Below are 14,936 nucleotides of genomic sequence, written 5' to 3'. Positions count from 1 at the left end.
GATTGGAACCACTAATGACTTATCCACTTGGCTATTCAAATTTACGTGTTATATTTTGCAAACAATATATAATAAAGTGATAGTAAAGAAAGAAAGATGATTTTAATAAAAATAAGAGATAATTATGATATGTTTTTATTTTTCTTACAGAAAAATAGTCATACTTACAATTATTCAAGTAATGACTCTGCCTTCAGGGCATCCCCGAACCCAAAATCTAGTTTGAATTTTATAAGTCGAACGATTACACAAATACTATACTAATTCTATTAAAAAAAACCATAAAATTGATAAATTGCTCGTTATTAATTCCCTATCCTTATCCCCATTTCGTACCCAAGGAACAGGAGTCCAGGACTCAGGGAGTGTAGCCGTGTAGGCCTCATCACTCGGAAGTTGGAACCCTCCTCTCCTCTCCTCTCCTCACCTCCCGCGGATTCATCTCCCTTTCTCGGCCGTGCTTCGCCTGCTAAATTGCCGCCGTGCGTCCAAACCTTCAACCTTTTGCTGCTTCAGTTTAAGGCACTCCTTTTTCACCGGTACTTTCCCCTTTACTTCCTCACTTACCCTTTAGATGATTTCGTCCAATTATTTACTTCATTCAATTTGCAAACATTTCATATTCACATTGTATTTTTCATAAATCGAAGGAGAATTCATTATTCTTTGTATTTGATTCTTGTATATAGGGTTAATTTTGAATTAAGTGATTCTGTTGTTGAAAATTTCTAAGCCATATGCATTATCTTAGTTATAATCTATACTAATATTACATAATTAAACGAATTAGCTATTGATTATTGATTATACCGAGTGTTTCTCTGACTTTCTTTAGTTTTTATGTACTTCATTTCATCAAATGGTTTGCACTAATTTTAGCAAAAGCAAGAATAAAGATGCAGCATTTACTTATAATGTTGGCAATTGACATTCTGAATGTTCCTATAAGAGGGTGATTTTTATTTTATTTTGTTATGGTGTGTAGATGAGTCCTTTAGCAACTCGAAAATCTCCGACAGGCCGCCATTCATCCAGGCGCTCGGTCTCCCCGGAGAGGGGTCAAGGTGAACCTCGCAGACGAGGAAGATCGCCTGTTGTGAGCTCTCCCCGCAATAGGAGTCCATCTCGTAGAGAAAGATCTCCAGTTCGCCACAAAAGTTCTAACAGGGACAAGGGTGGTTCTCCTCCAGTGAGGGAGAGGCATTCAGGCCGAGTTAAGTCACCTAAACGAGACAGATCGAGCTCTCCTGTCTTGAGGTCTCCGTCACCTAGGACTAAGCGTTTAAGGAAAGTTCAGGCTGAAAGGGGTGCTGAGAAAAGTTCTGAGAGGGAACATGAGAGAAATGCTGGTAAGGGAAGTGATAAACATGAGAGGAATCATAAGGAAAGGGATGTTGAAAGGGAAGTTCCCAAGGACAGGGATAGAAGAGAGCGGAACTCTGAAAGAGAAGGAGAAAGAGAAAAAGAAAGGGAAAGAAATAGAGAAAAAGGCAAAGATAGAGATGGCACAGATGTTGGATCCTCTAGAACAAGACACCGGCGATCTCAGTCACCATCTGATCATCATCGCCGCCACGGTCGGCATCAGTCACGATCACCTCCACCGGCCTCTCGACCTGGAGCTCGCAATGAGGTGTCTGGTGATATCCAATCCCTCACTTTGTTTTGATTAAGGCCTAATCTGCAATCTGAATATACAGAGTATTAATAACAGTGACCTTGTATTTGTTAACCTAATGACGACTTCTATTGGTCTACTTATATTCTTATATATGAAGTATACGTTTGGTAATTGGTGTGAGAAAATTTTCCCTTGGGATTTGTTTTGTAGGAATATGTAGTTGGCAGTCATGACTTAATTATGGATAATCTCACTTATCTGCTTAATTAAGTGTTATATTTTATGTACTTTCCATCATATGTGTATGACTTTATGCTTAATAGACGAGTGAAGATACACTCTCAACATGTTATTGAGTAGTGCTTTAGAATAAGTGGTAAACGGTAGTTAAGTCCTAGCAATATGAGAAGTGACTACTAGTATAATTGTAATGTAATTGGGTTCTAATTTTGGGCTTGGATAAAATCCAATGTAATTTAGAATTGAAATGAACATTTGTGATTTCAAAGCTTTAAAGTTTGAGATTGTGTCATTTTGTATTCCTAAGCCTCCTTCTTCCACACCACCACTTCTTAAATTGCCTAAAGTAATTCAATGCCTAATGTTACCCTAATGGTTTCCTATGATTGTTGTCAAGGGCTGAGTAATCATTTTATCCTGACTATTGAGAGTCTACTATGGATAAATGGATAATAAAATTTCTCCTGAATAACTGAAGATATATTACAGTAAAGATTCTTCTGGGTTATTAAGGACTAAGTCCTTTGGGGGCTTTAAACTGATTAATTTTTAGTCATTTTTGCATCCTTTCCTTATTAGCTTTCACTTTCCTGATAATGTTATCAACTTTTTAGATTATATTTATATGTGGGAGTTGATGTGTAGATCTGAAATTCTTCTGGCTTTTGTTTCAGGATGAAGAATCAAGAGGAGCTGAACACCGGTGAGTATTTCATTGGAAAAACTTCTATACTGAAGTCTTGCCAGTTATTATTAATCCGTGTTCTGATCTAGGTCAATTCTCCTTCGTTCTTATTTTGTTTGATGGTACCAATTTATACTTCGCCTTGAATTTATTTGTTTGTTAGTTTCTCTGCAATTTTCCCCTTTTTTTTGATTTCTTGGTGTATATTTGTTATTGGCCAGCTTATCACTTATTCCTTCGCTGGGCCTTGACAGTTTTCTGTTTTCTTTTGTCTTGCTTGAGCAGCGAAGATGCCATTGATTCACTATCCATAATGGAGGCAACTGAACAGGCATTGGAAACAAAGGAAAAGGTATAGCTCAGACATCAGACATGTTAGTAGAAATGGAACCTTGAAGGGAAGTTCTGAGAGAAAAGACAGGAAGGAAGTGTGTACGCTTTATTCTATGGATGCATTATCTTCTCTGCTTAGATATCTACCTGTTAAAGTTCTGTTTGGGTGCTTGATTCAGTAACACTACAGAGTATTTTTTATCGTTATGCTACTATATACTTCTTATATTTTTAATTATTTGTTTGAGTTTGCTGATTCAGTTATTAATCTATCATATGCAGCAAAAACCTTCATTTGAGCTATCTGGAAAGCTTGCTGCAGAAACCAATCGAGTAAGGGGTAATTCTCACGAATCTTAATCCCTTGATTTAGTGTCTTTTTTTCTATGGATTTTGGTTAGTCATAACTAATTACACTCGTTTATCCTTGTAGATAGCTAAGTGCCATCCATGTCATAGTTATTTTATTTGGACACTGATAGACAAACATCAATTAATAGGTTTTGAAGGATAAACATCAATAGTGATTTAGAAGAGCCACAAAAAGAAAGGAAAGAGAGCGCGGGGAAGATATTCCCATCAAAATTTACTTTTTAAGGCTCAGTATTAGACCAATCACACTCAGACTGTAGACAGTTTATTAAGTAGCTTAATAATGGTTATGCTGTTATGCCTGTTTCCTAACAGTAAGTCCTTGATCCTTATCAAAGATTAAGATTTGAGGAGACTGTAGGGAGCATTTTATCTCTAGATCGAGGAAGAACGTTGTGGGCGGTGAGGAGATTAACCCATCAATTTGGGTGGGAAATAAAAGAATAGATTACACCTTTTATTTTTCCTTTTTTTCTGTAGGGTAGGGTAGGCAGGGGTGGAGGTGCTAATGGGTTTTGGTAATCTGTGGTGAGAGTGGTTGACTGGTTGTCATGAGTTTGTAGTGGCAAATGCCTCCATTTTCCAATCCGGCTCTTTGGTATTCTTCCCTGTCCTGTTTTCCATCTCAAGTGTCTATCTTTCCTGGCTTCACCAGCTTTTCGAGTTATATATCTTAAATTTTCGTTTCTCCTTTCGAATACACTTCCTCTTTGAAGCTCCCTTCTAGTCTTGAACTCTTGATTGGTTATATGGATGCTTGCTTTTATGTTAACTCGCCAAGAAACGTCCAATAGTGAGATGCATGTTAGTCATGTTTAAATAATATGGTTTTATGACTTTTAATAGTGGAGCAAGAGTTTTCTTTTAATTTACCAATATTATGTCACAATGATTATTTTTTGGGGGAAGGGACCGAAGAACTGGTTTTATAATAGAAATATGTCTTAATATATTGGATTTTGTTTTGTATAGATAAAAGATAGCTGCTAGTCTGCTATTAAGTAAACTAAATCTTGGAAATGTAAGGTTCTGCTCTGCTTTGCTTTGCTTTGCTTTGTGTGTGTGTGTGTGTGTATATATAATATATTTGAGATGGGGTTGGGGGGTTATTTGTCAACTTTGGCTTCTTCAACCAAAGTTTATGAAAAAGTTAAGAATGGCACTTCTGAACAATAAATAAACTCCCCTTGTCATATAGGTTTAGGCTCACGTGAGAAGTACATATTAGGTGAGAAGCGTGAGAAGTGTTTGTAACCTTTGGATCAACTAAATCCAACTGATGACAATATATCCGTGTCATTTACGGAAGTGTTTGTAAATTTAGGAACATTTGTTACCACTTACCAACACATCAATATATAATGATCCACGTGGCTATGTAAATGTCAATTAGTCCAAAAAACATTAATTTTCTCTCTCCTTTCCTTTTCTCCTACCACCACGTCTTCCCTGTGTACTTCGTGATGCTATAATGGCAAATTGGCATTGTGGAGCACGGAATAGCGCCTAAAATCGCAAAAAATAACCGATTGAAGATGAAGCTTCGTAGCAACGAACAATATTGTGGTCCATTAGTTTCTTATAACTAAAAATTTGAACATAAAGTTTTAAGTTGAGGTATGATCTTCCATTGTTGTTAGTTATTTCTTTCTCTCTCCTCTACAACATACCCAAAGAAAGTAGAGATACATTGAGTTTCCTTTTGAGATACATTGGGTTCCCATTAGAGGTACATTAAGAAGTCATTACAGCAAGTACAGATACATAAATAGTCTAGGGTAGATACTTCCTCTAAATGGCAGCCATGGATGAGTGCTTGAGGAGGAAAGAGAAAATGGAGAGAAAATAGTGGAGCTCACAACAGAATCACCACTCGGATTTAAATTACACGATCATACTGATTTCAGTTTTCCAATCAAATTGAAAATTGTGATGAACAGAGACCACAACCTATAAACAATTAAAAAGTTATGGAATTTAAAGAGATGATGTGATTTTAATTTACAGGTTTATCTTGGGTGAACGGAGGATGAGAGAAAGGGGGAAATAAGAAGATAATGACTGAGCATCAGCAAGTAGTGCGGGAGGTGGAAAAAATGTTAATTTTGTAGTACCGAATCTTGTCCGCACGTTTCTTAATCCAACGGCTCATAGTTCTTCTCACCCTTCTCACAATAAGAACACTTCTCACCAGATCCGGTACAGATTTACACTCAAATGAGAAGGGAGCTTAAAATGAGAAGAATGAGAAACGTTTATAGCCTTTTGATCAACTAAATCAAACGATAAAAAACAAACGCGTGCAGTTGGTAATTTTGGAACTCAATTACGTGGTTGTACAAATAGATCCGTATATTACACCTATTTCCTCTCTTTCTTCCATATCAAACAGAAGGCGTTAATCACAAAGTACCATTTTTTTTAATCTTCATCAAAATTACTTTCTCTCTCCTCCATACATCAATGGCAACAAATACATTTTTCAATTAACACCTCCATTGATACGTTTTTCGATCTAACACCTCCTCCAAACTAGATATTTCATATTCAATTTCATTGTACAAGTTAAACCAATTTATATTGTGAGATGCAACAAAATTTGATAAGGAAAATCGTAAAGTGTTATCCTCCCTTTGAATTTATTTATACAGTATTAGTAATAATTGGGAAATAAACAAGTTCAATTTTATTTTTTATTCAAATGTGATGTATCTTTATGTCTTGTAAAGAGGACGGAGGATAGAAAAAGGTGACCTGGTCTCCCATAGAAATTTTACTCATTTGCACAAAATCTCCCTTTAATCTTTTTGCTCATTTGAATTTTTTTGCTCATTTATAGCAAATGAGCAAAAATAATTTGAACATTTGAATAAAATGAGCAGATTTTTGTGCTCATTTACAGAAACGTGAATATTTTTCTAATTTCTTCTTCTTCCTCCTACCTCCTCCTCTCTCCTCATACATACCACCTATCAATTCCAAAAACAATCCCCAATTTAATTAATTGACCAGCTCATTTCTAACATTGATAAAGACATAAATCAAATTTGCTCATTTCTTACAAATGAGCAAAAAAATTAAGAAATGAGCAAAATAATTTCAAATGAGCAAAAAAAATTAATCATTTTTTAAAATGAGCAATTAATTTCAAATGAGCAAAAATAATTCTGTCTCCTCTCTTTCTTCAATCAACATAACCACATGAACAAAATTTTCACGACACCCAAAATTATGAACATAAAATTAGTAAATTTAACACACATACAAATAGAATTAACAAATTAAGAGATTGTTAGGTGCAACACTTTATCCGATTTACATATACAAATACAATTTTTAAAAAATTGAGTCCTTAAAACCCCAATAATTTTATTAATTGTGAAAACCCAGAAAAGGAGATTTTGGAGTGGGTATTTCAACATTACTCAGAATTTTGTTGTCGATTGGCTAGTCTTTTATTGGAGATGCTTCTTCATCTACTGATGTTACAAGCTCTTGTACTAGCTCTAAAATATAATCTCCCTCCTTGTAGTGTCCGCCATTTTCATTTGCTGAAGATTCTCTATTTTTTTAATTTTTTTTTTGACAAATTTATTGTCTAGCTCTACATTTATTTTGTGCTACTAATTTGCTTTGATGGATTGAATGACTTTTTCTTAAGAAATGAGGATGAATAAGAGTTTTTTTTTTATCAATGTTGATCCCACGAAAAAGGAAAGATGGGAGATAGAAAGAGGAGAGAGAGAGTGAAAGAGGGTGACAGTGAGTTGTACTCCGTATTTGAGTTTTGACGGTTTAACTATTTTTTGACGCTTTGTCTAACACGCGTGAATCTAAGTCGTTAGATTAAATAATTTATACGGTCAAGATCCCTTCTCATTCTTCTCATTATAAGGAACTTCTCATTGGAGGGTGACCCATATATATATATATATGTTCATGTGAATTTTACTACTATTATATTTTAGTATTGCTCTTCAAAATACTACCTTTCTTTCGTTGCTACTATGAATATCACATATAGGGATATAAATTCTTTGGTGATTAACTTGAATGGTATTAAAAAGTGGTTGGAACAACAAGAGCAAGATTTTAATAAACATTAATGAAGAAATATCAATTAAAACCGCGCAGATCCACTCCACTGAAAAGAAGGAGTCTATTGGAAAACAGCAAAGATAAGAAAACCCAAAAAGGTTAATAATCCATGCTTAAATTTAAAAAGGAAAGTTGTACAAACATGTAAACTCATGAGTCAGGTTATGGTTATGTACATTTGAACCTCTGTGTCTGTGCCCCAATATCCACTCTAAATTTCAGTAGGACGATTCAGCAGCTAAATGAATAAACACTGGCTGGAAGAAACGTCTGGGGATTATACAGATAGCAGAGAACAGAGAGAAATGGAGTTTCTTTTTTATGTGGATGAGCGCCTTTGTATTGAAGCGAAGAGGGTTGTATTATACTGTATGGTGGTATTGTGTATTGATCTCTTTGACTTCCTTTTACTGCACATTAACAGTGTCAGTTCACTGAATGAAAAACACTTGTTTATGCAGTTAAATTTGGGTTAGCAGATTCATTCACTGTGTTAGCACTTAGCACCATAAACTAGTTACAGACATACACTCCAATTCAATAAGCACTTTGGCTGTTTACTCTAGCAAAAAGCTAGTTTGTTTGAATTCACTTATTCATCTGGAAAATTGCTGATAACCAAACAAAGCATATCTATTGGGAAATTGGGGCAGGGCTAGATCCACTACAAAAGGGATTTTCAACAATTAAATTTGTGAATTTTATCTAGAAAGGTCTTGTTTTGCGGTTTTGCACTTATATTATGATTTATTATTGTACCGAGCTCCTTATTACTTATTAGCCACGATAAGGAGCGTTGGACCAAGACTGAAAAACTTGACATGTAGAGAAAAACTAAATCAAGGATTTTAACAGCCTATGATGAGGAAATCTAATGCCTCTGGTTCCGTGATCCGGGCTATAACAGCCAGTTATCAACTTAACATATTGGCACTTTGGAAAGAAGAAAATATGCATGTCGACATGTACAGGACAATGCGATGAGATATGCTTCCAATTTTTGGTTGCACCATTTCTCTTTTTTGGTCAAACTTTGTGACTGTATTTTTCAATAAATCAATACAAACATGTTATCATTTGGTATATTTTGTCATATCTTTGAAACACGAACTTTTAATACTTTTTCCGAATACAAAACTAAAGTTATCAATGGTCAGAGCCTTCAGAGGTATGCTTTGGAGACCATGAATAAAAAAAGAAATGATATGATGCAACTCAAAAAGGAGAAAGTTTAGGCCTACATGGATCCTTTATTGTTATGACTGAGAATTAGTTCATTTTAGAGAGAATAGCATCATGTTTCTTTCTAGATCAAATTTGGACAATGCTGGACATGGACATTTATTTGCTTACTTACACTTCTTACCTGCAGCTGAGCGCCTATTGCTAACCTTCATTTTTCTTCTAATACGACCATTTATTATGGCAGGTATTACTCTACTTTTCACCGAACCTCCTGACGCTCAGAAACCTAATGTAAGGTGGCGCTTGTATGTTTTCAAGGGTGGCGAAGTTTTAAATGGTAGGTTGAAAAGAGCTTTTCATCATATTCTATCTTTGTCCAAGGGTAATGTGGTTTTGCACTGTGCTTTTTGTTTATTGCAATGAAACAATCTTGGAAAACTTTCTTTTGTTTACTTTAAAACATTTAAGCACTCTGATATAATTATAATATAAGGGCCTTATTTCTAGAAGGATGCCTCACGGTCTTGGTTTAATCAGGAGTCCAGACTAAATCAAAGCCCCAAAGAGTTAGAAAGTTATACCTTCGCTACATACAAATCCTGATGAAGACCTTGTCTATTAAGGAGGTTTCCCTTTCTTAATAGTTAGTACATCTCCAAATCAATTTCAGGAAAGAATTTTGGCTCTGAGCCTGATCCCAATTCTAAACCAATTTACCATTACGTATCCGTATTTGCCTTGTGATTCAACGCCTTCCGGATGTTTTAGAGGCATGAAGTCAATTCTTTGTAAGTTGTCCCGTGTAACATCATACTTGCTCCCTCAGGCCCTTAATTATGTTAACACTTCCTTTTTTGGGTTGTACCCAAACAGCCACACTTCCATTTGGTGTGAAGGCGAATGGTCTACCAGGAGTCCAGGATTTTTAAATAATTGGATTTGGATTATTTTACTGATCAAATATTGCGCATATTTCGTGAGTTATGTGTGATATCATATGGGGTTGCAATCGAGTATGTTGACGATAGGATAACTATATTACGTGCTATTAACATGGCGACCTTGGGGGTCAACAAGTTAGGCGCAAATATCAAGCTAAAACATAAGTTTATTGTGAGCTGTGAAGTATTCAACTCCATGTCTCCAATTTGGTTTTCTTATCTTTGTTTGATTCGTAAGTGCATGAGTTCTTTTTAAAATAAAAGTACGAGAATATTTTTTTACCACAATAAACGTCGCATAGGACTGTTAAAAGTTTAATATATTCTAAAGAATATTCCAGAATTATTCTAGGGATATTGTTTCTGGCAATTTAATGCCATAGGGTGTAAGTTTCAGAAAAGGAGTTGGTTATTGATTGTTGAGTTATGCTTGTGCTTGATTTACTTCCCAGTGTTCTCATGTGAATACGTAACTTTTTCCTCGTTGCTTTCACTCTTCAAAGCCCTCTGAACTTGATTATTTGGGCCTATTCTGGTCCATATCACAATTTCAAGTGCTTTCCTTTTCTCTCTTATCATTCATAACGCCTTTGCTTGCTCCATCCACTACCAAATTTGTATTAACTTTTAAAACTATCCTTAATATTTGCGCCAACCCAATAGGAGAATAGCGACATGGTGTATTATTTGATCAGTTGTACAGTCATGCATCTGCTGCACTGTAAATAATGAAAAAAGCCTTTGATGGTCTTGCTTATTTCAATTATGAGTATGTATGTGAAATTGTGAATCCAGAATGTAAAAGAAGATGAAATGAAATCTTTATGATTTGAACCACGTCTAGCTTTAAGTTGTTTTGTTGTACATGTATTTAATACTGGTATATTATAGTTGAAGTTTGATCTGGGCGGAGAACACATGTAAAATAAAATATTTTTTGGAATTGGAATGAGGAAGGTCTAAAGAGGTATATTCACTCTCTGATATAAGAGAATGTTGTAGTAAATGATGGGATATCTATAGGAAATCTTGGCTTTGAGGCTACTTAAAAACCTAGGGTAGTGATTTAGTTGCCATTTAGGTAGGACAAGCCAGCACTTGACACATTTAGGTTAGCTAATGATTTCGTCCAATCAAGTTTTTTCCCGAGGGAATCTTGCTGATATGGTCTCCTCCATATTCTCTTTGCGGAAGGGTCTGTTAGCAGTGTCTTAAAACTGCTATGGGACTAGGAAGTTGATACCATTTGGTATGTTTGATCTGCTGTCCTGTGTGGACAACTGTTTATTGAAGCTGCACAGTGGTGAGTTGGGACTTTAGATACAAGAATGTCTTTCTAAAAGTAGGCTGTGTGACTGTGTCTGCTATGAGCTAATCACATGAGGAGCTGGGTTACCTTATATTTGTTGCCTTTCAGGGGAACATGTTCTTAAACTCATAGAAAGAATCTTGGTATTGTGTCCGGGATGTCAAGTTAAAGCTAGTGGTAGTATCTATTCTTATTTTGCGATGTGTCTGCTGGAGTTCTCTTTAATACTATGTTGCCATGTCAACGTCAGATTGATTCATATTCAGTAATATAGTAGATTCTTTTTCCGGTTATGACTTATGATATGTGGCATCCCTTTAGGGCCAATACATTACCTGGATTGGTATTCATTTAGGAACGCATGACAAAATCACATATTCACATGTCAATCGGTGTACTTAATGTTAGATATGCTTAATATTTCCGTTTTTAGCTCCGAGGGCTGCATATATCGTTTTCCTTCTTTTTAACCATCTGTTTTAAGTTTTCACTTTCTTTTAGGGTGGACAGTGGGCTTCCCTACTTCTCATCCCTCCCCTATTCCCTGGTTGTTTTAATATAACCCAGTTCAGAAGTGTGTGTGTGTGTTGGGGGGGGGGGGGGGAGGGGGGTACACTTGCTTGTTGAGGGTGACATGGCACAGTTCCGTGTCTGTGAAGATAGTTGTTAGGTTCTTGAAAGCATAAAAAGTTTGACTTGGTGGAAGGAGAATCTTAACCTAAGCTACACTGTGTGGAAGAAGATCAATATATATTGCAGGCCTTGCGGCTGATAAGGGACTTGAATGTTGATGACAAAAAGAAAGGCTCAAACTTTTATTTGGATATGATAGGCTTGTTAGCTTTATTTATTGCGCTCACAGCCCGTTTGGTAGCCGGTAATAAATGGTGGGAATGAGAATAAATCTAAGTGTAATTTTGGCAAGAAAATAGCATCATGATGTCCATGGTAATGAAATTTTGTCTCAAGCTTGGTGTTTTTCTTCATATATTTGCATTCCCACCTAATACCACTCCCCAAATGGTAATGGGTGGTAATGAAAATTTATAAAGAAAAAGACATAATTTTGAGTAAACTAGCATTATCATGGGAATGAATATTGATTTTCCTTACAAATTTACATACAAATTCATTCCCGTTGACATCATTTATGGCCGGCTACCAAACGGGCCGTCAGTTCTTTGCTGATATAGCTCTGGCAATAATCCTATATTTATTGACTGCTTTAACCAAGGAAGAAAATGCTTTCTCTGATGCTAGGTCCTGATGTAATAACATCTCATTTTCTACAGAGCCACTCTACGTGCATCGTCAGAGTTGTTACCTTTTTGGAAGAGAAAGAAGGGTAGCTGATGTCCCTACAGATCATCCTTCTTGTAGCAAACAACATGCAGTTCTTCAATTTAGGTTAGTACTCTGTAACTTACAAGCATTTTCACCCTCTAGCTATCATTCAGTAATCTTCTATGACGAATTGTACTTTTGGGCAGGCAAGTTGAAAAAGAGCAACCAGATGGCATGATGTCAAAGGCAGTAAGGTAAAGAAAATATCTCATTGGCCATTGTCTTTAAAAAAGTAGTCACTTTTCACTACTTGGCAGAAAACTTTGTAATTTCCCCACCTTTTAGTTTGTTCCTCATCTTTTGCGTAATTTCTTTTGCTTAACTTCTGCATTAATTTGATGAGAAATGTCTACAGAAAGCTTGATGAAATGTTAGAGGGTTGAACGTTTAAAACTTTGAACCAAAGAATTATTGTAACTAAATGAACATAAAGCATGTTATTGAAAATCTAAACAATGAATCCGGTCTTATTTTTGGAACATTATCAGTAGATGAATTTGGGTTTGGTCTTTTCCTTGTTATTTTACAGGCCATACTTGATGGACCTTGGAAGCACGAATAAGACCTTCATTAATGTAAGCAATCTCCCTATATCTTGTGGTAATGAATTGACATGATATTGCTAGATGGATTGACCCCCTCTGCCACATCTACAGGACAATCCTATTGAACCACAACGTTATTATGAGCTCTTGGAGAAGGATACAATAAAATTTGGTAATAGCAGGTAAGTTGTTGTTTGGTTTCTGAAGCAGCCATTCGGCCCATTCCCAGCAATAGTCCCCCTACATAATTTAATTCTGTATCTTTAAATATTTTTTCCTGGAAATGTTTGTTTCATGACCTAATACATGGGTTTTTACAGTCGAGAATATGTGCTGCTGCATGAAAACTCCAATACCTAATCGACCTCAGCTACCAGACTCATAGTTGTTGTTGATGGCTCGAGAATATGCACAAGGATTCTTGCTTGCAGGATCTTCTTCCTGCGAATGTGTTGCAAGTTGAAGGTTTGCTCATGTTGCTGATCTCTTAAACTTGGACGATCTCGAAGTTAACTTATTACCTTAGTCTATTGTATGCGAGGGGGTTAGTCCTGTTTCTGTATTTTCGTGTGGTGGTTACAAGTCCTGTAAATTCTAGCCTGCTATTACATTTCAATGATTGAAGTAGCTGTTTGTACTACTGTATTTCTTCTTATGATTGAATTCCATGAAATGTGATATTGAATTCCATGAAATGTGATAATTACACCGTTCAATCTAAGAATAGATCTTTCATTATTACAATCATTAAGAAAATTTCCTAGAATTTACCTACCTAAATGGCTATTTTGTGCATTTGGTACTTTTAGTTGGTTAGACTATGTTAGTTAAAAAATGCTTCTACATTTTAACACTTTTTAGTACTTAAATCCTTTTTGGTCCGGCCCTTTGAGTTTACCCCATACTATTTATATTGTATGGTCTTCACATGTCTCCTCTCATATTATTACTTCGTATTATGTAATTTAGCAAAAAGACAAGACTACCGACTTATTTTCTTTTCTTTTATCTTCTTTCTTAATTAATTGAAAGATGTAATTTGAGTGAATATTTTAGAGACAAAGGCAGTAATCTGCAAAACTCGTTTTAATAGTACTTTTTTTGGTTGGTTTGTAAGGGCCTCTATGGACCACATTAATGGTTTGTTCTAAACTATTTCTTACTTATTCAAATTTAACCAATGCCAAATAAAATAAAAGTGACATGATGATAACCATCATGTGAGAAGGTTAGTTGAATTTTGATATAATAATGATGTAATTGAGGTGATTGTTAATAAAGAAATAGAGAAAAGCAAATGGGTTGTGAAAGTAACTAAAAATGGAATTATTTATGATTTAAGTGCGTCAATAGAAAAGTAGAAAATAAAAAAGAATTGGAGAATGGGTGTAAGAATTACAAAAAATGGAATTATAACTCATTAAAAATTCACGATCGGAAGTAGTAATTGTAACTCTAAAAAAAATACAGAGGGAGTATCACTCCTCTAATCCGAAATCTAACACGTCCTACTAGTTGAGACTCAAAGAAATCCCCCAGAACTGAAGCTCTGACCATTTACCAGTGAGTGAAATGAACCCCGTATTACTAAACGACAACGTTAGGAGTAGGTCTTGGGTTTAGATCGTCAAAGTCTTCACAGCGACAAATATGAGTGTAACTTCTCCGATGGAAAACTCAATATGAATCTCTGACGACCAAACACACTTCTTGTAGAAGGATCGCCATAAACTAAGAGGTGCTCGTCGGCGACCTGACATGAGAGGTGCTCAGTCCATCGATGAGCAACCGAGCAAGGGATGAATTTTGAGTTGTTTTAGAGAGAAGGGAGAGCCAGGGTTTTAGCATGTTACACATTCCGTATTTCTAACATGTTTTGCCACATTATCCGCTACTTTGTTGCCTGCTCTGCCTTCAAACTCTAGCTTTAGTCCCTCAAGTCTGTGAATTAGGTCCCTGCACTGAGTGACAATCAAATAGTTAACATCCCAACTCTTGTCCCTTCAGGATATAGTTCACTGCTTGCTTCGAATCTGAGCTTATAACGCAATTTGCCCATTGTTTCTTCTCGACCAGTAGCAAGGCCATATGAATTGCTTTCAGCTCACCCATAAGGGTTGTTTGCGGCCTACATCTTAACCCATAACATGTTCTCCATAGTCCATTAGAGTCTCTGACAATACCTACTACACCCACATAATCATCACGACTTTTGAACAAGGTATCACAATTAATTTTAATCCAAGAGGGTGGGGGTGGTGTC

At 35.8% G+C, this 14,936-nt stretch overlaps 1 protein-coding gene across 2 annotated transcripts; it reads left to right on the top strand.

Annotated features, from left to right (window-relative positions):
* Positions 1–322: 322 nt before the first annotated feature.
* On the top strand, positions 323–13,417 carry LOC110801907 (FHA domain-containing protein DDL-like). Of its 2 annotated transcripts, XM_022007315.2 has the most exons (11): positions 324–539; positions 986–1,633; positions 2,536–2,564; positions 2,832–2,898; positions 3,162–3,219; positions 8,779–8,871; positions 12,077–12,191; positions 12,275–12,322; positions 12,658–12,703; positions 12,785–12,855; positions 12,994–13,417. In XM_022007315.2, exons 2-11 carry the CDS (start codon positions 986–988, stop codon positions 13,031–13,033), a joined length of 1,215 nt encoding a protein of 404 aa, XP_021863007.1. In that variant the 5' UTR covers positions 324–539; the 3' UTR covers positions 13,034–13,417. The 2 variants fall into 2 exon arrangements, 1 of the variants encoding a protein (XP_021863007.1); XR_008919095.1 differs by lacking the exons at positions 12,785–12,855; positions 12,994–13,417 and having other exon boundaries at positions 323–539; positions 12,045–12,191.
* The last annotated feature ends 1,519 nt before the right edge of the window (positions 13,418–14,936 follow it).

This window comes from Spinacia oleracea, chromosome 4 (genome assembly GCF_020520425.1).
Source record: "Spinacia oleracea cultivar Varoflay chromosome 4, BTI_SOV_V1, whole genome shotgun sequence".
Classification (NCBI taxonomy): Eukaryota; Viridiplantae; Streptophyta; class Magnoliopsida; order Caryophyllales; family Amaranthaceae; genus Spinacia; species Spinacia oleracea.
Note: the sequence above shows the minus strand (reverse complement) of the source record. Positions and strands in the feature narration are given on the sequence as shown.